Source organism: Citrus sinensis, chromosome 2 (genome assembly GCF_022201045.2).
Source record: "Citrus sinensis cultivar Valencia sweet orange chromosome 2, DVS_A1.0, whole genome shotgun sequence".
Taxonomy (NCBI): domain Eukaryota; kingdom Viridiplantae; phylum Streptophyta; class Magnoliopsida; order Sapindales; family Rutaceae; genus Citrus; species Citrus sinensis.
The window spans coordinates 6,106,972-6,132,419 of NC_068557.1; the positions used below are offsets into that span (position 1 = coordinate 6,106,972).

The window sequence follows — 25,448 nt, forward strand, 5'->3', positions numbered from 1 at the left end:
CGTATTCCTTATGACGAGCTCACTTATGGTGAACTAGTCAGTTTTGTCAATAAAGAAGGTTTAAAGATCTGTCAAGATTTGAAATTACAGAAACGTCTGAAGCAGGAGCTTAGGAGATCTAAGCAAGAGTTAGGCAGTTTCTGTAAGTAATTCAACTATGACCCCTTTAAAGCTTCTACTTCCAAAACTTGTAATGGTAAGTGTTCTTCGAAACCGTATAAGAAACATTACAAGTCTAAGAGCCATAGGAAACCCTTTCATGATTTTAGGAAACTTCCTTATAAGAAACCTTCAAGGCCTTATAAGAAACATGGTTTTTCTAAAAAGAAAGAGTTTAAAGCCAAACCTAAAACCCCATTCAATTTCAAAGATGCTACATGTTTTAAATGTGGCATGAAAGGTCATACTGCAAAGTTTTGCAGAATGAACAAAAGACTCCAAGAGCTTGACCTCAATGAGGACATCCTTTCCAAAATAGCCCCCCTCCTTATAGAGTCTTCAGACTCTGAGTCTTCCATGACGGGAGATAGTGACCCCCTCCAAGTAGATGAGTTATTTGGTTCAGACACCTCTGCATCTAGCAGCAGCGATTCTGATTCTGATTCTTATTTAAAGAAAATCAATGTTTTGACTAAAGACCAAGAGATTTTTCTTGAACTTGTAAAGCATATTTCTGATCCAAAGAAAATCAATGTTTGGAACTAACATTCAATTTTGAATTGTTAGCGGCAGAAAGTCTTTCTTTTGTTTTTTCATGAAATCTTTTGGGGACGATCTCTTCTCTGATGCAATTTAAATCGGCGCCAGTATCAAAAAGGGCAATGGCGTCCATTGCAAAATCATCAGAAAAGATTAAAGTGACTTTAATCAAATACTTTCTTGTGGTGATTTGTTTTAAAACAAATAGGAAATCATTGGGTACTGACTCAATGTTTTCCACTTTTATTTCATCACCATTATCAGGATTAGATTCATTATCTGAATTATCCTGCAAATGTTTTTGTAAAAGAAGTTGGATAGTCTCAGAATCACTTTTTTGTTTTTCTTTTAAATCTCTGATTTCACATTTAATTTCTTTTATCTCTTTCTGAAGATCCTGGATATTAGGAACCATCTTTTTTGTTTTCTTTTTATTTAAAATTTGAGTAAGATCATACGAATATATATATATATATATATATATATAATTGACATTCGGAGAATGGTCAACTGAAGGAATTTTGCACAAGGTGAACTGTAAGCAAGTTTTTGGGTAACCTATTTATTTTGGTTAGGGTTTTAATATTTTGACACGATCATTAAATAGGTTATGTTTGAGCCGACTTAAATTTGATGTGACGCGCAACTGACATGACACGAACATGACCCAATGACTTGTTTTGCTAGCTCTAATATTTACGCTTTAAATAGTGCCACAAAGAATTAATGTATGTGTGTTTGTGTGTGTGTGTCTATATATATATATATATGTATATGTATATCTATTTATTTTTTATGTCGGATTAGGATCTCAATATTTTTATACAATTATTAAATGGATTGTATTTGGGTCTATGTAAATTTAACATAACACGAACATGACCAAGTGTTGGGTGATTTCTATTGTTATGGGTGTCAATGTGCAAGTATACACAACAAGTAATATACTAATGAGTATTTAGATCATCTCCATAGGGATTAATGTTATCAGATTTGCTACAGCAATCTTAACAATGCAGTTTTGTTTTAATTTAAAATAAGACAATTTATCAAACTAATGAACTAATTAAACTAAAAATGCAGTAAATAAAACGCAATAAAGAAAATTCTCACGTCAAACACAAGAATGTAACCAATGGGAATAGAGTAGCTCAGTGATTAAACTAACTTAATATCATTGACTATTTTTCAATTACAATACCGTTGCTACAATATTTACTACAGCACTGGGTAGAATCTCTCATACATCATCAACTGTCGCATGTTGGATATCGTATACCTAATATAACCTAAAAGTGACAAATTATTACGCCAACATTAAATATAACATTAAACGTTCTAAGTTCCATTTGCCCTACAAGGTAAATTCTTATGTTTAGTTCTTCACTAATTTTAGATCAAGCATGGTCCTATTCAAATTGAGATTTACTCAACTTGGAAAACCCAATCTAAAACTAAGTATTATCTTAATTTGTTTCACTAAGTCAAACATTTTTTTAGACTATTCCTTAGCTAATATCCCCTAAATGAGTGGTCAGCCGAAATAAGGAATTGAAATAAATACAATTAAGATAAAATGTTATAGCAAATATAGAGCAACACACATATGTCAGTCAAACATTCATTAAGATCGCTTATCACTTAACTACAATCAAATTTAGTCCATGATTTGCAATAAAACAATAAATAAAATTGTTTCAACCATCAAATACATCTCCATAAATGAATAGAAAACAAGATAAAGAGTTGAAGTTTGCTTAATCTTGTGATCTCTCTTTCTTTTTCACTGTGATTCCTCTGTTACAGCCCTCAAATCTCTTTTAATTTATGTTTTCTCTTTGTTTTTCTCTATTATTTTTCCTTGAGTGACGACTCTCCCTTTTTCTTTTCATGTGTGCTCCTTTTATAACTCAAAATTAGGGTAACCGAAAGTGTGTGACGCGTGTCTTCCATTTTTAGAAACTTTAAATTGTAATCTTTTAGTTGTTGCGCGTGAAATCCAGTTTGTCATTGCTTCAGGATTGAGACAACAACGGCTACAACATATGTACCATTCCAGATTTGTTTCAATTCCTCTGTAGCTAAGTTCTTTCATTGTTTCTACAAGTCTGTTATAGCAGCATTCATTTCTTAAAACTTGAGCTTTCGGTCACCTACAATTATGCACACACCCTAAGCACAAAATAATCTAAAACAAACTCAACTTTATTAAAAGTAAGCTAAAATGGATGTTCATACAAAATGTAACTAAAATGCACTAAAAACATATCATTCACTCTCTAAGTAATTTTGATTTAAACCCAAAAGTGTCTTGATAACTCTCTTTTTATGGAGTTATCACCTAGTTATAATATTTCTATTTCTCTCATGTGCCTTTATTATCGAACAACTTAATTTTATCAAGTCTTCCATTATAAATTTGCAGCACAGGTATTTCATTTAAGAATGGTCTCAAATTATTAAGCGTCATGCACATGCATCCCAATTAGCATTATGCTAGGTGACAATGACACATTACCAAAAGGTAAGATCTGTCTTATTGAAGATAAGATCTCGATAGAGAGCTCATTTCTTAAATTAATAATCAATTTTTCCAAAAAAATTTACCCAAGTGGGGTAATATCATTTTTTTTTAATATTGTTTATGTATAATAGACCACGATTCAGTTTTGCCTAATTGTTTTCAAAGTTTGAAAAAGACAAAATTCATACTTAGAATAGATCCTAATAGCAAAATCCATTACAATCCTTGTAGCTAAATGTGATTAATGGTGATAGTCATACAATTAGAACTGATATTAGATGTTATTTTAGTATGCCTCTTAAATACACAAGAAAATATAATTTTTAAATACAGAAAATGTCGAATTAAAAATAAAGATATATAAGTTCGAAAAGGTATATAAAATGAAATACTTAACAGCCTAGTTATACTAGTAGGGTATGTAGTCATAATCTAACAGATAATCTAAAATCCTGATTAAGCGGAAAAAAAAATGACTCAAATATATCAAGACAAAGTCTTAATATACTACACAATGATAATCTGACTTGAACATTGTAATTTCTAGTATACTTTAAATGCCAATAAGATCAAAAAAGCAAAACTATGCTCTAAAATGTATAAATCAAGAACTAAAAACTAACAAAGTCTACAAATTATCAGACATCATTTTTCTTTTATTTTTTATATTTTTTTGATTTAATTTAGACAAATTAGGAATTTGAAAATTTGGGGGATAATTTCATCAATCCCCGATAATGGGTAGATGTTCGTAAATAATGCTAAAAAATTCTTTAATTTAATTTTCTATCAAAAGCATACAACATGTACTCCAAAATTCACATCTATTAAAGTCCTATTAAAACTCTAAAAATGGTGTTGGGATAACAGACACAAGGAAGATTACAAGCATTTTACTTGAATAGAGGTGAGCAAACTCAATTCAACCTAATCTAATTTTGACAGGTTGAGTGAAATTATTGTAGATTGATTAGGTCAATTTTTTTAACCCAATTAATAATTGGGTTGGGTTGGGTTAAGTATTATAAACCCATCTAACTCAACCTAACCCACGTAAATAATAATATTTATTTGTTTCCAATTGAGCTGTCGCTATTAATTGACATGGTAGCATATAATTGCTTGATAAATTTATTATCTTATAAGTTTAATTTTGAAAGTAAGTTGGTTACAATTTCTCTTTATTTTTTTATAAGCACTTGATAGTACATAATTGTAAATTACTTTCATTTCATTACAAGACATGATGCTAATTAATTATCTAAGAAGTCTAAATTTAGAATTTGAATAAGAAATGCCGGAAGTTAAGAATAAAATCTAGAAGCTCATTGTCAAAATTTTCTTAATTTTAAGATAGTTGGGTTTTTAGCTTTCTTCTTCAAATACTAAACTGTGAATGAAATTTTTATGTTGTAATATGTGTACATCTAATTTTAATAAGTTTCATATCATTTTCTTTATTTTAATTTCAATTTTAATTTGACCTTCAAGTTTTCAACCTGATCAACCCCAATCTAACTTTCAACCCGATCAACCTAACCCAACCCAACCCGATGATTAAATGTTGGGTTGGATTGGGTTAAACATGTTTATTAGGTTGGCAAGTTAATTTTATCTCAACCCATTTAATAGTGGTTTGGATTTAATTTTCACAAACCCTACCTAACCCAACTCATGCCCACTCTTACTTGAAAATCGTACCTTACCGGTCCTTCTTTTTTAATGTTCAAGTTTTTTTTCTTTTTTCTTTTAAACTAATTTTATTACGCATCCACTTGTTTCAACATTTATCACCATGCACCTGTTCTATTGAATTCTTATGGTTAGTTTAATGATTCTAACAGTTAAAATCATAATTACCTATATATTTTTATAATTTTAAAGAGTGTGTTAAGTAATTTTTTTTCAAATGCTATTTTTTAAAAAAAGTAATATCGCCATCACATTTTTGATTGAGTATATACCAAAAATATTTAAGGAGTAATTATATTTTCTATCTTAAGATTTGACCAAAAAATATTAATACTTTCAAGGTGAGATACAAATTCATAAAATTCTCATTCACTGTATATAAAAAAGAACCATAAAATAGGAGAAAATTTGCTCTGAGAACACACATAGAGTTCTTTAACCCCGCAACGTCAAGAATGAGACAAGAATTGTCAACCACTTGAACAAGAATTTGTACAACATCCATTGTTACTTTAATGTTAATCTCAGCGCCAAGAAGATCTATGGTCATGTTCGGTTGCAAGAAAGGAGAAGAGAGGAGAGGAAGGGAAAAAAAGGGAGCAGAAAATGATGAGGAGTTATTGTTCAGTTTGGCATAGAATTAATAAAGGAAAGGAATTTAATTTTTTTATTTGGACAAATTTACCCTTCTATTAGATTTTTAATATTTATTATTAAATTAATTAAAAAATACTGATATGTTTAACTATTTAAAAACTAGCCTCAACGTTAATATTTCATTCTCAATGTCATAACAATATTTATAGTGCTTTATTTAAAAGTACTTTTACCTATCATTATCAAAAGTGCTTTTATCAAAACCACTTTTTTCTTTTTTCTTTTTTTTTCAATAAGAAACATTAATATTATTTCACTGTTAAAGAAAAGTCTAACAAAAAAAATAATAACAAAAAAGTAGTCAAATTCCAAATTCTCAAATGAATTAAATTTCATAAGCTAGACATTAATAAATTATAATATCTTAGTATGAGTTAAATTTTACCATTAAGGAAAAGTCTAACTAGGCATGGCAAAATAACTCAAACCCGGTCCGGACCTGCATAAATCCGGATATTCTGGTTCGGGTTTGACCCGTACCACATTTAAAATAATATGCAGATCCAATATCACTTTTTTGAACCCGCATATATTCGGGTCCGGTTCGGGTTCAACTGAACCTATAAGTCCAAAACCTGGACTCGGATAAATTTATTTTTAATATAAATATAAAAATAAAAAATCAAAACAAAGAAAAAGAAAAGGCACACAAACCCTAGTTTGCTTTTAGCTCATGGCCGCCACCATTTCCTTTCATTTTCATCTCCTAAATTCATCAATTCACAGCTGCCACCATTTCCTCTCCTTTTCATCTCCCAAATTCATCAATTTAAATCATCATCATCATCAATTCCTCACCAATTATCATCATCAATCATCATCAAAGGCTTGAATTCTTAGTAACTCCTAAACTCATTCACGGTCACAGCTTTGCCGCAGACAATCGCGCACACAAAGTGACGATTTGGCATTCATGGACGTAGACAACACAAATTCGCTAGGTTTTCAATCACGTCGTCTTCTGTGTTGTATTTTGCTATCATTTTAGCTTTTGTTTGATGATGAAAAGCAAACAATCACAAAATTTGGGTTTTGTTTTGCACTTTTGCTTCACTGTTTTGTTATATTCTTTAATTAATTTTTTCCCATTGATTTAAATATTACTCTTGTTTTGATATTGAAGCAATCGTTAATGGAAAAAAGTTGCAGAGTTGAACATTGACAGGGCCCTACCTCTGGTTTTCTACTCGGGGAACAAGCCTAAAAATGGTGCCCGTCCGAGTTCAAAACTCGGATTTCAGAAACCCAGATTTTTACGTATTGAACCCGGTCCGCACCCGGAGTTTAAAAATCCAGGTTTATTTTCGGATCCGAAATAGCAAATTTTCATTCAGGTCCGGAACCAAAATGGACAAACCCGGACTCGAATTTTGTCATTCCTAAGTCTAACCCATGTTTCTCTATCCTCGTCATAAAGACTATAAAAACAAAAATATAACAAAAAAGCGGATCATGCTACGGTGCCACGGTTGCATCTAGCCGTTGGATGCAGTTAGATTGGTGGAATCCATTGACATCCAACGGCTAGATGCAACTGTGGCACGGTGCCACAGTTGCACCTAAGGTTTCCCCCAAAAAAGCTTAGTCAAATTTTAAATGCTCAAATGAGTTAAATTTCGTAAGCTGAGAACAAACTGGAAAATAATCAAGAGAATCATATCATCATCTATCATAAATGCAATCTTGTCTGTTTACCCTCTTAATTTTACCAAGCATCAGACATTGGTGTCATTATCAAGTCCAATAATAACACATATATCCATAAATTAAGACTTGACGACGTAACGAGTTATTTCTGTTTCTTTAATGCATGTAACAATGAAGTTGATGGAGTTAGTCTTTTCTTTGCCAATGTACTAGTTCTGCTTTCGAAATCTTCATCTTCATCATTGTCACCATGTCCATCTCTTGTAGAGGGGGACTCCTCAGCATTTTTGGCAACATTTCTTTTTCTGACATTCAACCTAACCTGCAACTTTCTTTCAACAGGATCATTTGAGGGTCCAATTTTTTATTGGCATGAAACTTTTGCACCAAGTCCAAGCCTGACAACATGAGGAAAGTTATTCCCAACATCCTATGATGAAAAAAAAAAAAAAAATCTATGGTTAGGTTAAGATGAATATGGCACTTCGATAGAAAAGGCCAGTACTCGGTTAAAAGTGGATATCAGATTGCTTTAAATCTGAAATTTCCAGCCAGGCCGACAAGTTCAGCAGCTGAGCAGAACCAATGGAATACAATATGGCTGCTCACCTTACCAGAGAAAATCCGGATTTTTGCTTGGAGGGCTGCAAAAAATCTTCTTCCTTCGGCTGAAAATCTTTGGAAAAGGAAGGTGATTCAGGAGCCTGTGTGTCAAATGTGTAACAATAAGCTGGAAACAGTCTTTCATGCTTTAGTGGGCTGTAAGGTGGTGCAGAAAATCTGGAAAATTACCAGATTTGAGGAAGATCTGAAGGATTGTGTTGATCAAGACATTTTAAGCTTGTTGATTGGTCTGAAGTTGAGAAGGAGTAATGATGATATTGAGATGCTGGTTTCGATATTTTGGATGATATGGAATGCCCGAAACAAACGGATTTTTAAAAGAGTAAAAGAAAGCCCCCAAGTGACAGTCTCTAAGGCTGAAGCTGTGCTGGAAGCTTTCCGAAGAACCCAGATTCCAGCAGCTACTCATATAGGCAAACAAAGTTCTCCGATGCTAAAGGCCTGGAATCCTCCCCAAAAAGGATTCTATAAGGTTAATGTTGATGCTGCCACCAATTCGGAGAAGCAAATTGCAGGGTTAGGGGCTGTGATTCGTGATGAAGATGGGAATGTGATTGCAGCTGCAGTCAAAGTTTCCAAGTTCTATGGTGATGTGTGTTTAGCAGAAGCAGAAGCAGTCGAATGGGGGCTGCAGGTTGCAAGGAATGCTATGATAGAGTCTTTGATTGTGGAATCAGATGCTCAAGAGATTGTTAAGTTAGTTAACAACAATCGGGGCTGCAGATCCGAGATTTTTTGGACCATTTCAGACGTACAGAACATGTTGAAGAGCTTTAGCTCAGTTTGTGTCCAATATGCTAATAGATCTTGTAATGCGATAGCCCACTCTTTAGCTAAGCTAGCTCTAGAGATGCTCGAAACTATTGTTTGGATGGGTTCATACCCTCCCTACTTGTTGTACTTATTTTCTTCTTTAAGTTGAAATGAAGGTATTTTCCATTAAAAAAAAAAAAAAAAAGATGAATATACTGACCTAGAAGGCCGAGCCTCTGATGCATATATATAGACAACTGATACACATTTAAACTCAAATTAAATTACAGGTGGTAGAAAAACAAAATGAGCATTACATCAATTATCCAGAAACTGAAATGATAATCCTCATGTTTTGTAAAGAATTTTCATGTCATTTATTTACTTCTTGTCTATTACTACTAAAAAATTAACCATGCACCTAATAATACTCATGGATGCCACTGCTGCAATAAATAATCCATTATATTACTATTGAAACATCAAACATATTAGAAAGAGGGAAAATAAAACAAAACAAACAAAAATAGTTTTCCAAATACACTGAGCAAGCAGATATATAATTGTGTTCATATTATTAATCTTTGGTGAAGTTTATGAGATATTCAAGTCTTCAACATGTGCAGAACATGACTACAAAGCTCATAATTCACAAACCTGATAGTTTACGAAAACATATAAAACATATAAGTAGATAATAAAATTAGAAGACAAGGAAGAATCGAGGTCTTTTAATTGCACCCAATTTTTCATTTCATCAAACACCTTTAGAAGCCAATTGGTTTTTTAACCCAAATAAAAAAAAACAAATAAATAAACAAGCAGATAGAATTAGAAAAATATAATCAATAACAAGTATATATAGAGAAGATAATTTATCAGAACATTAAATTCATGTTATTTTGAAACTTCAAACAATTTGCTAAATCTTCTTCATTAACTTCAGCATATACAAAAAAAAAAAAAAAAACCTACAAAATATTTTTGTAGCAATTAATTAAATAAATAACAACAGTAGCAAAGTAATAGCTCATAAAGGAGCAAATGTACTTGATGAAAATCAAAATTAACAACTTGGAAAGCTCTATAAAAAAAATTTGAACACAAACAAAAGAATTTTGAGCAACACAGAGGAAAAGAGAAAGTTGACAATTATGATAACATAAACACATCATGGAATAAACAATCTATAGCACATCGATTTCAAAATCACCGTAACCTTTACAAAAATTAATTTCAAAGTTCAAAGTTATACATGGATGCATACGTCTGACTGACAGGGCATGTACATTTTTCAGCGAATGACTTGTTTCACTTAACAAGATTTTCTGACCATTAAAAAAATCTATAATATAGCTCATGATTCCATTAACAAATGATTCTATAGCAGTGAAGACCATCACACATACAAAAGTGAAAGGACAATCGATTTCTCCAAACCAAACACACAAACAAAAGCAAAAGCAAGATGACATAAACACATCATGGAACAAAAAGCCTATAGCACATTGATTTCAAAATCACTATTAACCTTTACAAAATCCAATGCTATGAATTATAAGTTCATAAACACAATCAAACCAAAATATCAACATTAAATGCTATTTACACATGACCTTGAAAATTGAATCATCAATGAGAGAGTTTACCTTGCAAATTGAAAGATAGGTAGACAGATTGAAGCTGCGACTGCTACTGAGGAATTGAAGCCGAAAGTGAGAGATCAAAAGCTGAGACTGAGACTGTAAGCAAGGTGATGAGATGTTGCTGACACTGAATGGTCTCTAACACTCAAAAGTTGCACTGGCGCTCTTTATCACCGGTGAAAGCCATCGGAAGTTCAGAGAATCAAATTTTGAGTGAGATTTGATTAACATTTGAAGAAAGTGAATTAGGGCACTTTTATTTCATTTAGATTTGTTTAGGGATAAAATTAGAAAATCGAAATTAAATGTGGTTAAAATAAGAAAACATATTTTTTGAATGGTGTGGAATCTGAATTTCCCTACTCTTCAACAAAGAGATCGAATTCCTCAAATAACAGAAATTGGATACTGAACGGAATTTAATTCACAATTCACTTTTGCTAACTGAACAAAGGAAATTATAGAAAAAAGGGAAAATCTCTCTTTTCCTCCCTTAATTTCCTGGAATCGAACATGGCCTATAGATGTTGAAAGTGCATGATGAGAGATATTATTTGAAAAGCATGGGCAAATAAAAATCTTTACAGCATAAATTAATTAATCGAAAATAGGTAATGCTCCTTTAATCCCTACAATTTAAGCCAATTATCAGCAGCAAAAACTTCAGCAACTACCAAAAGGGACCTGGCTACATGATTATCATGGATCCATGAGATGGTGTTTTCACTGTCGATGGGACTTTGTGGAAAACACACAGGAAAATAATTCATTCATTGATGAAGCACAACTTCGAGTCTGCTTTAAAAAAGACTATTCATCAAAAGCTGGGAAAAGGTCTAATCCCAGTTCTTAATCATGCCTCAGAACTTGGGATCATGGTGGAGTCAACTTCTACAATATCTGCCTGTTGATTCTAAGTCAAACTGCCTCTCTGTTGAATTTTGCGAAGTTGCTTATGCAAATGCATTTACTGAAGCGGAGCAAATTGTACTCTATCAGCACATTGTGCTAAAGAGTTGGTGGAAGCTGCAAAAATAGCTTCAAATTGGAAAAGAGAAAAAGCTTAGTAGTGCCTTCAGATACGAGTGCATTTCATCAAAGCGTAGAAAAGCTCATGTGGAGGAGGAGGAAGAATTTGATTTGTTAAAAACTTTTATGGTAGAAGAAGATGATGTGAAAGCAGTGGCGGACCCATAAATTTAAATTAGGGGCTCAGTTCAAAAAATTTTATTTAATTTAGGTTGTTTTTTTTAATGTTCACTTAAATACGTTTTAAGTTTTATAAACTCAAATCTTATTATTATTTTTTTATTTTTAATAATAATAGTAATAAATTATTTATTTAAATGCGTAAAAATATTATTTTTTGAAGTAGTTTCTACAAAATATTTTTTTCAAAAGGTAATGTGGTTATTGGGATTTAAACTAAGACTTTAAAATCATCAAATAATACTCTTACCATTTAACAATAAGTCTTTTGATATATGAAAAATGTGTGTAAATTTTTTTATTTAACTCTTTTAAAAAGAGATTGGAATACATTTAAAAGAAAAATTAATGACGCAGAAGGAGCTGAAGTCCCTCATGGGCCTTAATTGAGTCCGCCCATGTATGAAAGAGTGTAAACAAATAGGTGGTTTGAGAAAGACTCACAAAGTTCTAAGAGACGTAGCGCTCAATCTTTTGGCAGCGAGAAAAGATACTTTAAGCTTAGGTCTTGCTTGGTTTTTCTGGCTCGTTGCTACACACCTTCAGTTGAAACCAAAATTCTTGAAGAGAAAAAGGCTAAATTGATTTTGCACAAGGAAAAAGAAGATGAGGAAAGGAGATTGCTTTTTAGTGCAAAACAAGTAAGCAGATAGGTTTATCTGCATGCAGCCTTTTGTGAAACATTGAGATTGTACCCACCAGTGCCATACCGTTACAAATTTACAACAGACGCAGACACTCTCTCAAATGGTCACGGCATCAATAAGAATTAAATGATATTGATTTCTTATTATGTAATGGGGAGTATGGAAGTTGGAAGAGATATGGGGCAAAGATTGTTTAGAATTCAAGCCAGAGAGGTGGATTTCAGAGAAAGGGTGTATTGTTTGTGCACGCACCATCTTACAAGTTTACTGCATTTCATACTGGACCTGGAACTTGTTTAGGTAAGCACCCATCTTTCATTCAAGCGAAAGATGGTTGCAGCTGCAGTACTAAGGAATTATCACGTCAAAGAAGCGGAAGGTCACCATGTGTCACCATTTGATTCTATAGTACTTCGTATGAAGTATAGTTTAACGTTTCGGGTATCCAATCTCCTTTGAACGACACAGTACATTGAGTCCATTTAGGTTCACTCTTTCAGCTCTCTGAGGTTGGGTACTTAAGTCCTTAATGAAAGTTATTTGAATGAGTACTCTGCAAGACAAAGTACAAAAAATATGTCAAAATGTCCCTGCTTTGGTCGCAATTGTTTCAAAATCTCCCTGCTTTGGTCGCAATTGTTTCTTTGTATGTAAATTAACAATTATTCACAAACATATATTCATAACGTATTGCTGAAAAATCTCCTTACAATTACGTTCAAAACTCTCCCTGCCAGATCATTTTGAATTGCTTTAGTTTAAGATGTGATCTCAGGTAACAGCATTTGTTAGTAAGGTACCATTAAGACATTTTCAGAATAAAATTTTGACACTATAATCGAAATGCACGCTCTTTAGTCTTCTAATCCAAGTATCAGATGGTATTTTCTGTCGGGTAGCTTCAGTAGGCTTTGCATTGAGTCATCCCTCGAAAGAGCCCCTCAATCAAAATCATTAAACTGTCTCCGCATAATGAAATAGAACTTCAATAAGGAACATACCCGTCCTCTCGCATGGTCAACTCCAGTGTTTTAACCACTTGCACTTCGAATGGAGTCTATCATCAGTAATAAATCTATGGACCTCGCCCTTAACTTCAATAACACTTTGTCCAGAAGTCTTCTTCAATCCCTTTTCCTTTACTAAGTCCTTAACCTTTGCTACATTTCCCCATTTCTCGTCAACAGCATACAAATTTCATAACGAGGTGTAATACGCATCGTTTTTAGGATCTAAATGGAAAGGATCCTTTGCCACCAACTCTCCAATCTTGACATTATGATGAATCCTACATGCACCAAGCAAAGCCCCCCAAACATAAGGCTCAGCTGGAATTGGCATATCATCAATAACGTCTGTGGCTATATTTAACTCTCCCCTGTGGCAAGAAGATCCACCGTTATCCCATAGTGCTCTAGATTAAGATCCAGCTGGAAATCATGCACCATAATATCAAATACCTTTATCCCCTCCTCAATCAAACCTGAATAGCTACAAGCAAATAAGATTGAGAGAAAGGTCACATTGTTAGGTTTACCATCAGAACAATGGATCACCAGATAAAAGGCTTCTAGCGCTTCTCTTTCCTGCCCATGAATTGCATGACTAGCAATCATACCACTCCAGATAACAACATTTTTATCAATAATACCTCCAAATATCCGTTCAGCATCATCCATGCTCCCAAATTTGAGTAAAACTCTATGAGAGAAGCCCCAATACGATTATGGTAAACTAATTTTAGATCAGCTAACTGTAATTTAGCAGCTGCTTATTTATATAAGGCTAATTGTCATTTGTATAGTGAAACCGAAAGCTCAATAGAAAGGTCTTAATATATTGAACCCGAAAGCTCAATACAGTTAATGTAACTTAACATCTGCCTCTTTATAAATAAGGCCAACTTTCGTTTGTATAGTGAACCCGAAAGCTCACTATCTTGTAAATTCTCAACTATTTCCCTTCAACTTAAATTCCCTTAACTAAAATCCTTTCGACTTTAATCCTATAGCCCACTTGCTTCCCCTGCTCCAACAGGTTATGCTGAGACAATGATAGCATTCGTCTCCTTTCTTGTTGTTTTACTTTGGATTTGGAATAGAAACTCTCCCAGTCCCACGCCCGGGGGGGGGGGGGGGGGGGGGGGCTCGGGATGCTGCCACGGCTTCTTCAGAATGCATGCCTTCTCTATGAATTTCTCACACATGCATGACAGCTTGAAAAAAATTGGGTACATTTGAGTTCAAAAGGCCCTGGTTTGCCAGACTGGACTTCATCATCACCAGTGATCTTATGAATGTCCATTACATCATACTTCTCCACACTTCCCATCGACATTGAAAAAACTGTCTCCAATAGCTTCCATTGGGTAGTTGCTGAGCACAACAAGAAGTATGATCTGCTTTAGAAAGAAATACTCGATAAAAGATGGAAAAAGTATATTCCCAGCTTTTGATCATGCCTCTGAACTAGGGATGATGGTGGACTTACAAGATGTGCTTCAACGATTTACCTTCAACAACCCCTGCACGCTGGTTTTAGGACTCGATACAAACTACCTTTCTGTTGAATTTCCTGAAGTTGCAAATGCATATGCCAGTGAGCTGGGGGAACCTGCAAAAATGACTTCAGATTGGAGAAGAGAAGAAGCTTAGTAGAGCTTGGAAAACTCTTGATAATTTTTTTGCTAATGCGTTTCGCTGAAGAGAGGAAGCTTAAGTAGAAGAAATAACTCAGTTCATCATATGGTGGAGGAGGAGGGCGAAGAATTTGATTTATCAACAAGGTTTATAGTAGAAAATGAGAAAGAAAAAGAAGTAAAAGATGTCGGAGGGAAAATAAGTGCTTTGGTAAAATCTGACAAGCTTCTAGGATACATGGCATTCGGTCACTTGGAAGCTGGAAAAGATGGTATGAGCTTAGGCCTTGTATGGATTTTCTGGCTTGTTGCTACACATACATCAGTTGAAAATAAAATCCTCCAAGAGATAGAACTAGAAGCCACATGATGGAGCACAAAGAAGAATAAGAAGAAGAAGATGGGGAAAGGAGATTAACTTTCAACGCAGAACAGGCAAGTAGATTGGTTTACCTGCACACAGCCTTGTATGAAACGCTAAGACTCTATAACCCAGCAAGTAACATACAATCACAAAGCCGCATCACAAGCAGACATTCTACCAAGTGGTCATCACATCAATCAAAATGGAAGGATATTGATTTCTTATTATGCAATGGGGAGGATTGAAGATATATGGAGCAAAGATTGCTTGGAGTTCAAGCCAGAGAGGTGGATTTCAAAGAAAGTGCGTCTTGTGCATGTACCATTCTGCTAGTTTGCTGCAATTCATGCCGGACCTAGAAATTGTTCAGGCAAGGACTCAGCTTTCATTCAAATGAAGACGATCGCAGTTGCTGTACTTTGGAATTAGCAGGTAAAATTAGTGCAAGGCCATCCTGTATCACCATGTTATTCTATGATACTTCATATGATGTATTGTTTAAAGATTCAGATTTCCTCGAGGAATTACCTCTTGTGCACCAAGTGACACTAAACCCCCCATCATCATCATCGTCATAATAATAATAATAATAATAATAATTTTTGTGATCTTGGTTGAACTGTTGTAAATCTTCAATTATTAATTTTTAGAATTTCGGTTTATGGATGTTGGAAATATCTAAGCATCCAGAAAAAGTCTACGATAATATATAGAGCTAAGTGTTAAATATTGAGGTAGTTAAAAAGCAGTTATAGTAAAAAATCTAAGAGTTAGTTAAAATGTGTAGTAAAAAGTAAGTTAGCTTAATTGAGTGGTCCGTCCGTTAAAATATGTTAATTGCATGCTTTTGTAATATTGGTGGCATGCTATATAAATTGAAGCATTTGCTTAACTGTAAAAGAGTGAAAGTGGAAAGTATTATGGGTAAGAATATATGGCTAAGTTGAAAGAAAGTAATTGAGAACTGATAGAGAGATGACTTATTTTAATTTTAGTTTATTTCATTAAAGCTTTCGGGTAAACCGACATTATTTTAATCTCTCCCGTAAAGAAGGTTTTAAGTGCTTGAGATTTTCAGAGTATTCTGTCGATGAGTGCATAAATTGACTAATTACACCAACTTTAAAAGCAATATAATACCTACAGTTTCTATTCAGAAAGTCTAACACATACTTCATTTGAGAAGCAAGTAATCCTTATCTTGGATCTAATAAACTCCATTCCTAAAAAGCATATTTAAATGCTCCAACATATTTTGTCTCAAATTCGTTTGCATGAAAAAACATTCCAATGCTCCAAAATTCTTTACTTCATCTTCTGTCAATATTATGCATGTCATTACTTGAGTGTTCGTACAAAAGAGTGTGATCTTTAGCCTGACTTCCATTGATAGATTAATTTCTAGCACCTTACATAATTAAACACCTTCAAACCCAGATTTGGATTCACAAATACTTCTTCTCTAGCTCACCATTTAAATAGACGTACGTTCTTTAAATCTAATTACCATATAATTGCAATGGCCAATTAAAAAATTACATTAATTAATAACCAAAAAAATAAATAAATAAAAGAGTTGAGCTTTATTTTATTATTAAGATATCACATCATATGTTATCCTTCACAAAAGGCTTCTCTTGGATATCTGAACCTTTAAACCGTACTTCATATTAAGTATAATAGAATTACATGGTGAAACAGGATGACCTTTAGCTAATTTTACATGATAATTCCCGATCACCGTCCTTGCAACCATCTTCATTTGAATCAAAGCTTTGTCCTTACCTAAACAATTTCTGGGACCAGCATGAAAGGCAATGAAATTGTATGACGGCACATGCACAGTACCCCCTTAATTTCTCTGAAATCCACCTCTCTAGCCTGAACTCTAAACAATCATCGCCCCATATCTCTTCCATCCTCCCCATTGCATAATAAGAGATTCACACCATTTGATTCTTTTTTATGAGATGGCCACTTGGAAGAATGTCTGCTTGTGCTGCGATTTCGTGACTGCATGGTATTTGTTAAAATATGCGTGTGTGAGTGTAATATACTCGGCCTAATGAGATATATATATATATATATATATATATTTGTTAACATATAGGAAAGCTTTAATTTGTACGTTAAAAAGTCTATTTTGATAAAATATGAAAATAAGGACCTTTTTTATGGATAAAAAGCCCTCAACCTTCAATGGCCTCTACTACTACTACTATCAATTATAACCAAAACCCTACTCCCATCTTTGTTGGGAGAATTATAAATACCGAAATATTAAAACAAAGATCCTTTTTATCTTTGAAGGCCTTTGAGGGGAGAAATTTTAGAATACATCTGTTATACTATGTCAGTTATACAATAAGTAAATAATGTCATGAAATGTGTGCATTAATTTATTTTGTAAACCATCATGTAAGTGGGGGTTGTATTAAACTCAATTACACGTGTCATGCATGCATTAATTGATTGTAATACAACAGATAAATTATAGAATTTCTCCTTTAGGGGATATTGTAAGAGGGATTTGATGAGTCGGACGCTCCAAAAGCTTTGTCCGCACGGACACAGCCACACAGGCGAAGCAGAAAGAATATAATAAGAATAAAAAGAAGGACGCTAAGGCATTACTCTTCCTGCAGCAAGGATAACCAAGACTATTTTTCCAAGAATCCTAGCAGCAAAGAAGCCAATGCAGGGAAAATTCTAAAGGAAGATTCTCAAGTATCTGAGAAGATAATCTTCATTAAACCTCAGTCTTTATGGAGAGAATTCAATAATCTCTTTATGAAAGATAACGAATCTGTCCAAGTATTTTTTTTTTTTTTCAAAGTTTGTGGCATAATAAATCAAATACGAAGTTATGAAGGTACCATTAGAGATAAAAGAATTTTTCAATAAATAGTAAGAAGTATTCATTTAAATGTTGTTGCTGCTATCGAAGAGGCCAAAGATTTATCTCAATTGTCCTTGCATGCACTAATGAGTTCTCTGGAAGCACATGAGACAAGAGTAAGTAGGGTTTTCCGGGGCAGTCAACTGAACAAGCTTTTCAGTCAAAGCCGAACATCAAGAACGAAAAGTTGGAAAAGTTTACTGAAAGTGCACCCCGTGTTGGGTGCAGCAAGTGGCAGCATTAAGGTGCATTATCTGCGGCCACTAGCTAAACCCGATCGGAAGTCAGGTTCAGCTAATGTGCTTGTTTTTTTTTTTAACTTAATAATAATAATAACAATAATAACAACTACTACTACTTTTTAATTTAATATAATATTGTATAATATTGATTTTTTTATTTTTACATTATAATTATTAATATAAATTAATAAATTTATTATTTAATAATATTGTATTATATTTTAATTTTTATTATATTAAAAATGTAACTAAATAATGTATTATGTAATTATATTATAATAATTAGTATATAAAATTGTTTAATATTTAATAAGTTAATATAACTAATAATGAATACTTACTAATATATAAAAATATAATACAATATTACATCATTTAGTTATATTACAATAATTAATATATATAAATTAATTTTTTAAATAATTTAATATAACTAATAATAAATATTTAAATATAAAAATTTAAATAATATTAATTGAAATTTAATAATAGTATAACTAATGATATAAAATATGACAACACATACTACAGAACTCTTACTTAAATATTTTAGTACAATTTATTTTGTTAGTGAATATGTTACAACAATTGTATCCCTTTATTATTTTGTGATAATCTTGTTGTGTTGTATATATAAGCTTTTATTCTGTCATCCTAAGATGATTTTTGAACTAATCTAATAGGTTTTAACAATTTATTTATATTGTTATATTATTTAGATATTATTTGATTAAATTATTTTCTTCAATCTTTATTTCACGGGTCATATATATTAGAAAATACTAAAAAATAAATGTTATGCTACCAAAAATGTAGGACTATAAGCTTTGATCGTTATGAAAAATTGTGATACCTTTTAACATTTATATTAAAAAAAGTTAAATTTCTAAAGTTTAATATTTCTATATTTAGTATTTTTGTAAGCACTAATAAATAGTATTTTTTAAATATATAATTTAAATTAATCACAAAAAATTAATAGAATACAATGCAACATCAAACATAGTATAATAAAAAATTAATACGATATAGTGTAGCGCCAAAAATTGTACAGCATTATCATAATAAAGTGTTAATGCAATACAATATAATATAATATAGTATATTAAATATACCCTTATGCCCTCTACGGTGCATTTGGAATGATGGCTTTAATTAGGATAAGGGACTGGAAATTTTCTTGTGTCTTTTATGAATGAAATGTTGTCGTTGACTATTTGGTAAACTGGGGTCTTAGTTATTTCGGCCACAATCGGTGGATTGTGACAGCTCATATGATTAAGATTTTACTATTTAAGATGCTAAAGGCCTTCTCAATTCCACAAATCTTGCTGGTGAATTCTTTTACTTTTCTTGTTGTCTTTAAGGGCCTTTTTTTCATATTTAATCTACTTTTGAGAAGGCTCACTATCTTTGCCATAACTAAGGTCATGTGGGGTATAAAAGTTGGATATCTATAGTTTTTCAGCTACAACATTATAGTATTTTATAAACATTAATTGTCGTGGTTTGAAAGGTAAGTTAATTTGATCGTAACTTGTATAATAAAAAACCTATATTATATTTATTATATACTATTAACTTTTATTTTATAATTATAATTTTTTATTTTTACAATAACTGTAATTTAAAAATTACAATACTTTACTACCAAAAAGAATCTAGTGTTGTTGAATCATCACACCTGATGATTTTATAGAAATCATATATTTGCACGTGATCTGAACCATTATACCCGATCAGCCACAAGTTATTTAGTTCATTAAAGTTCAATAATGATCATTGATTAACTATTTTGTGTTAGAGATGTTGGTAAAAATCAAATTTTAGAAAAAAAATTATATTTTATAAAAATAGTGAAAGCCAGGAACTTTTCTTGATTATACATACATGCATAGGGTTAGAGAAATACCTTCATTCCCTGATGAAGATCTAAAGAAGACGACTGCAATCTTTACCACCATCATTGTTGAGATCTGCAAAACATGGTTGTACTCTTCTCTGTTACCCTCAATGGTCTCCATCACGTGAGTGGACGTGTAGAGAACCATAATTTTGTGTAGGAGATGAAAGCCCTAGAACTATATTTTTCTTATTTAAGAAAATCCATCTGTTAAAGTCTATTATTCTATTCTAATTTCGGCACTTATTAGAGTTAGGTTTGACTAGGAATTAAGCTAGCAGAGGGGCTGCAGACTCATGGACTTTCTAGCATCAACTTAATAGCCAAAGCCCAATCATTTCATGACTAATAGACTTTAACCTAGGGTATTGCACTAAAAGCCCAAAGTTGCACTCTAATAACCCATGTAATTAAATAAAAGCCAAATTAATTAAAACTTCTTTTAATTAATTTTAGCCTTGGTCTTAGACCAATAATAACCACTTAATTAACCCTCTATTTGATGCTCATAATTAAACCTAGGCCTTTGATGAATGACGTGCCTCTATTAGTTATGTATTTACACCTAAGTCACTATTTGTTCTAATGATTATTTTTAATATATCTATATTTTTAGAAAAATTTACAAATAAATATCATTATTTAATAAACAATTTATTGAATAAACTACAACCACAAATTTAAATGATCAAGTACCACAAAATAGCTTAGGTAAGCATCAATAGTATAGATTCCATCTTGTAAGGATATGTTTCTACAATCCATGAAATTACATCTCCAAGCTATTGAGTTTTTGACCATTTATATAGGTCTCACTCCTTGATAACTCAAAAGATATAATAGATGAATGCAAGTTCATTACTCACTCACGAATAAGGTCAATTGAGCTTATTAAAGCTTATGTGAATTATGATCGATGACATTTGTTAAACTATATCATAATTCACTATAATCCAGTTCAATATGCAAATCACATAAATGTACATATTAACTATTCTACTCGAAGTCTCCTCTTTAGTGATCAAGATAAAATCACTCACGATAGAAGTAGAAAAATTACAACCTTACATAATGAAATGCCCATTTCATTAATAGTTGTGCACAATCTTTTATTTATAAAAAAAACCGGTGATTTATATCTTCTAGTATTAACATCATACACCCAATACATAAATCACATACTTTATAAGGGCTAATAATATATGCTCAAATAATAAATAAATAAATTTAAAAATTGTTATTTATCGCATGCATTTAATTAGGGTACAAAATAACAATAAGTCTAACAGGAGATTCATAAACAATCTCACTCCAGAACAATCATAATTATTATCGACTTATTAGTCTTGCCTTTGGTTATGTGTCAATCGTTGCAGGTAAGTTGTGATGCATATATATTCTTGAAATCCATGTGCTTAATTTAAGAGTTACCTATATTCTTGAAACGACTTGTGACAAATGCCGAGAGTAGACTTAAAAATTTAAAACAAATCTCAATAGATTTGGTTTCTAGTAATATCTAGCCATTTTGATTTTTCAACAATCTTAATGATTGTTGGTGGTCGTTATTACGTTAAATCCAGACCTGTATAACAGATTTTTTAAAACAATATCCATTAATATTATACAGCTTACGACCAAAACGTAGAACAAAAAACGATAGACATATATATATATATATAAACAAGTTCTTGTTACTTCAAAAATTTTGAAACAAAAAAAAAAAGTAAACATATATTTAATCAAGATTTTTTCTTTATATAAACTTCTTCCGATTAAAATTCACGAGTCTGATAGCGATAGGTCATTGGTAGATGAAAGGTATAAAAATAGTTAAATTTAAATTAATTTGCCATCACGATTAATAGACACAAGACATAAAATCTTTAAAATCCAGGATCTTCGTCTCTATTTTGTACGTGTTATTCCAGTTACTGCCAACAATTTTCTAAATTAAAGTGCTTCGCATTGGTCCCTACAAGAAATACGAATTTAAAAGACCATTTCTCTGGAACATTTCCGAATTTAGTCATGAAAGTCACCCTGGATACCACAAATACACTTTATTTATTACAATCACCATCATGTTGGCAATTAATTTTAATAAATGTGCATGTCGATAAGTCATTAAGATACAGTTAAGGGGTACATGATTCGGGTGACATGGTGTAAATGGGGAGAATGGCTGTTTCTGTTTGTTTTAATATCCAAAATTGGGAAAAAAAAAGTAAATTAAGCTAAAGTATGAATAAGTCATGACGAACATATTTGAACAATTATTTATTTTTGTCTTTCTAATATCTGATTATAAATATTAAGTTGTTTATTTTTTAAAATAAAAAATTTAAAAATTAATATTTTTATATTGATGTCCCTTAAAGGATTGCACATATTACTAAATTTTACAGGTCTAATTGTTTAAAGAAAATCTAATAAATATGTTTGATATTTCTAAAAAGGTATGAATACCAACCTATTTAAAGTTACATATTCAGAAAGTAATAATTAAAATAGGTTTATACGTAGTAATTATACAAAATAGATTTCAATATACACAGGAAATAAATAAATTGTATGGGATATATATGCTTGAGTACTTAACCTTAAATGACTCATTAAGACTTCAAATTTAAGACTTAAGAAAGAAATCTTGACTTTTTTATATTTAGGTAAAATGTCTTTAAAAAAATACAAAATGTAAATATCAAAAAATAATTCTTCAATCTTAATAACTTAAGATGAATAACAAACAACTCCTTAGGGTTTTAGTGTTTCTCCTCTTTATCACAAGTCTCTAATTTATCTTTAATCACTAATCGCGATCTATGTGTTAAAAAAAAAGAGAAAAATATACTTCCTTATATATATATTCATATTCTACAGTACGGGCACCCTTATTTATTTATTTTTTTATGTGGATACACTTTTAAGTCATACGATTTAATAGAGACAGATTTTAATACTAAACAACGCGTCCGCACTAAAAAAAAAAATTGAGGGTGCCCACACTTGAGAATGATTATATAGACATATATGCGCAAGTGTGTATAATATACTCAGCCTAATGAAATATATTTGTTAAAAAATAGGAAAGCTTTAATTTATACATTCAAAAGTCATATTTTGAATGTTAATGGATGTGATTGGTTGAATAAAGAGACCTAAAAATTACAAAAATTAAGTACTTAAGAGGCATATAACTTGGTAATTAAAGCGTGCAAAAAAAATTTAGGCCTACTAGAAAAATCTATACATATGTGGCAGTATTAGAACTATTATAAAAATATAATAGCTAATTAATAAGAACATTTCCAACATATAAGTTGACGGATCAAGATTTTCTCCTGATCTAATCATGTCCTGAGCAAATACTCAATTATGGATTGGTTGTTAAAAAATAAAAGTAAAAGAAGTTAAATATTACACATACACTACTACTAAAAGACACTTGGCAAAAGATCCTTAAAAGCCCAGTAGTGCTCAAATCAGGAGAGGATCTTGTTCCATAAGTTGACAAGTATATACATTAATTAAGTTGACAAGTACATACATTAATGGATTTCGAGAAACACGTTCAATCGTTATCAATAAATCGAAATGGGGACCCCCTAGGCTTGATTTTGTGAAAGTGACTAAAATTTTTGTAGTAATGTACCGGTTTTCTTGTAATGTCTATAAATGCTAAACGTTTGGAGTTAATTCTGAACAACATATACATTTTAAAATATATAGCTTGTTCAATGGCCATTACAATTAGTTATGTAGAGATGATCGTAGCATTTCTCTTCATACTTATTGGTTGTCTTTGGAGTTTCAAGAGAAGCTTCGCACAAGAATGCTGTCAACGCTTGTCCTCAACGCACATCAACTCCATGAATTGCCACCTGGGTTTTACAAAAGAGTCGGGGCACATTAGAGTTCAAAGGGCCTTGGTTTGCAAAAATGGACTTCATCATCACCAGTGATCCTATGAATGTGCACTACATCAGCAGCAAAAACTTCAGCAACTACCCAAAGGGACCTGACTTGAGGATGATCTTGGAACCATTCGGAGATGGCGTTTTTGCTGCCGATGGGAATTTGTGGAAAATGCAGAGGAAAATGATTCATTCAGTGATGAAGCACAACAAGTTCGAGTCCGCTCTAGAAAAAACTATTTATCAGAAGCTTGAAAATGGTCTGATCCCAGTTCTTGATCATGCCTCAGAAGTAGGGATCAAGGTGGACTTACAAGATGTGTTTCAGCGGTTCACCTTTGACAATATCTGCATGTCAGTTTTAGGAATCGATCCAAATTATCTCTCCTTTGAGTTCCCTCAAGTTGCTTATGCAAATGCATTTAACGCAACCGAGCAAGCTGTGTTTTATCGCCACATTGTGCCAAAGAGTTGGTGGAAGCTGCAAAAATGGCTTCACATTGGGAAAGAGAAAAAACTTAGTAAAGCCATGAAAACTTTTGATAGGTTCTTATATGAGTGCATTTCTTTAAAGCGGGAAAGATTACTGATCAGCAGAAAAGCAAGCACGGAGGAGGAGGAGGAATTTGACGTATTAACAGCTTTTATGGTGGAAGGAGAAGAGGAAGAAGAGATGAACGAGGATCGAAAAATAGGTGCTTTGAGAATGAATGAAAAATTTCAGCGCGTGCGGGCTGTTTAGGCTTTTTGTGGAGTGAAGGAGGATTGAGATGGCGGTGGATATGTCAGGGATCTGACTTCAGGTGCAGTGAGCTAGTGAAAATCGTCTTAAACCTGCGAAACAACCAAAAAGGAGGTCAGAGGTGGAGCCGGGGGTGGCTGGCGACCACACTCCGACGCTCAAGTCAGAGTTGGGTTATCTCAGGTTAGAGAGCTTGCAAGCTCTCGATAATGGAGGTTTTAAGGTTTAAAAAACCTTAGTTTTTCGTGTTGTGTGTGTTTACTTGATAAAAAATAAACCTGAGTATTTATATGGTGTACCTCGTCGCCGTGCCACCTGGCGTTATTTTAGTGGCTTTCGCTGCTGTCATGTCAGGAATATTCTTATTTTCATGCGTATAGCGGCTTAGGCGTTTTAAAAATATGCGTGGAGAGTAAGTTTGAGGCGTATTCATGTGCTAGGCGTAGTGGTGTGGTCCCGTGTACCTTTGCAATTCCATCGTAATTTTGCAGGCGTGGCAGGAAAAGTTGGTGGTTCCAATTGTCATAATATCAAACTTTTGGCTAATTCGTTGGTGTGGCAGGCAGCTGTCTCCTCTTTTGTAGCACAAGATTTCCTCACTGATTCCTTATTTTTTGACACGTATTTTATGAGATTCGAGGCCCA

General features: G+C 32.5%; 1 protein-coding gene across 1 annotated transcript; it reads left to right on the forward strand.

Annotated features, from left to right (window-relative positions):
• Positions 1 to 24,086: 24,086 nt before the first annotated feature.
• On the forward strand, positions 24,087 to 24,803 carry LOC127900255 (alkane hydroxylase MAH1-like). Its single transcript, XM_052434858.1, has one exon. It carries the CDS (start codon positions 24,087 to 24,089, stop codon positions 24,801 to 24,803), a length of 717 nt encoding a protein of 238 aa, XP_052290818.1.
• Positions 24,804 to 25,448: the final 645 nt, after the last annotated feature.

Excerpts from the sequence above, each read along its gene's own strand:
- LOC127900255 (XM_052434858.1), top strand. The coding sequence starts at position 24,087 with ATGGACTTCATCATCACCAGTGATCCTATGAATGTGCACTACATCAGC.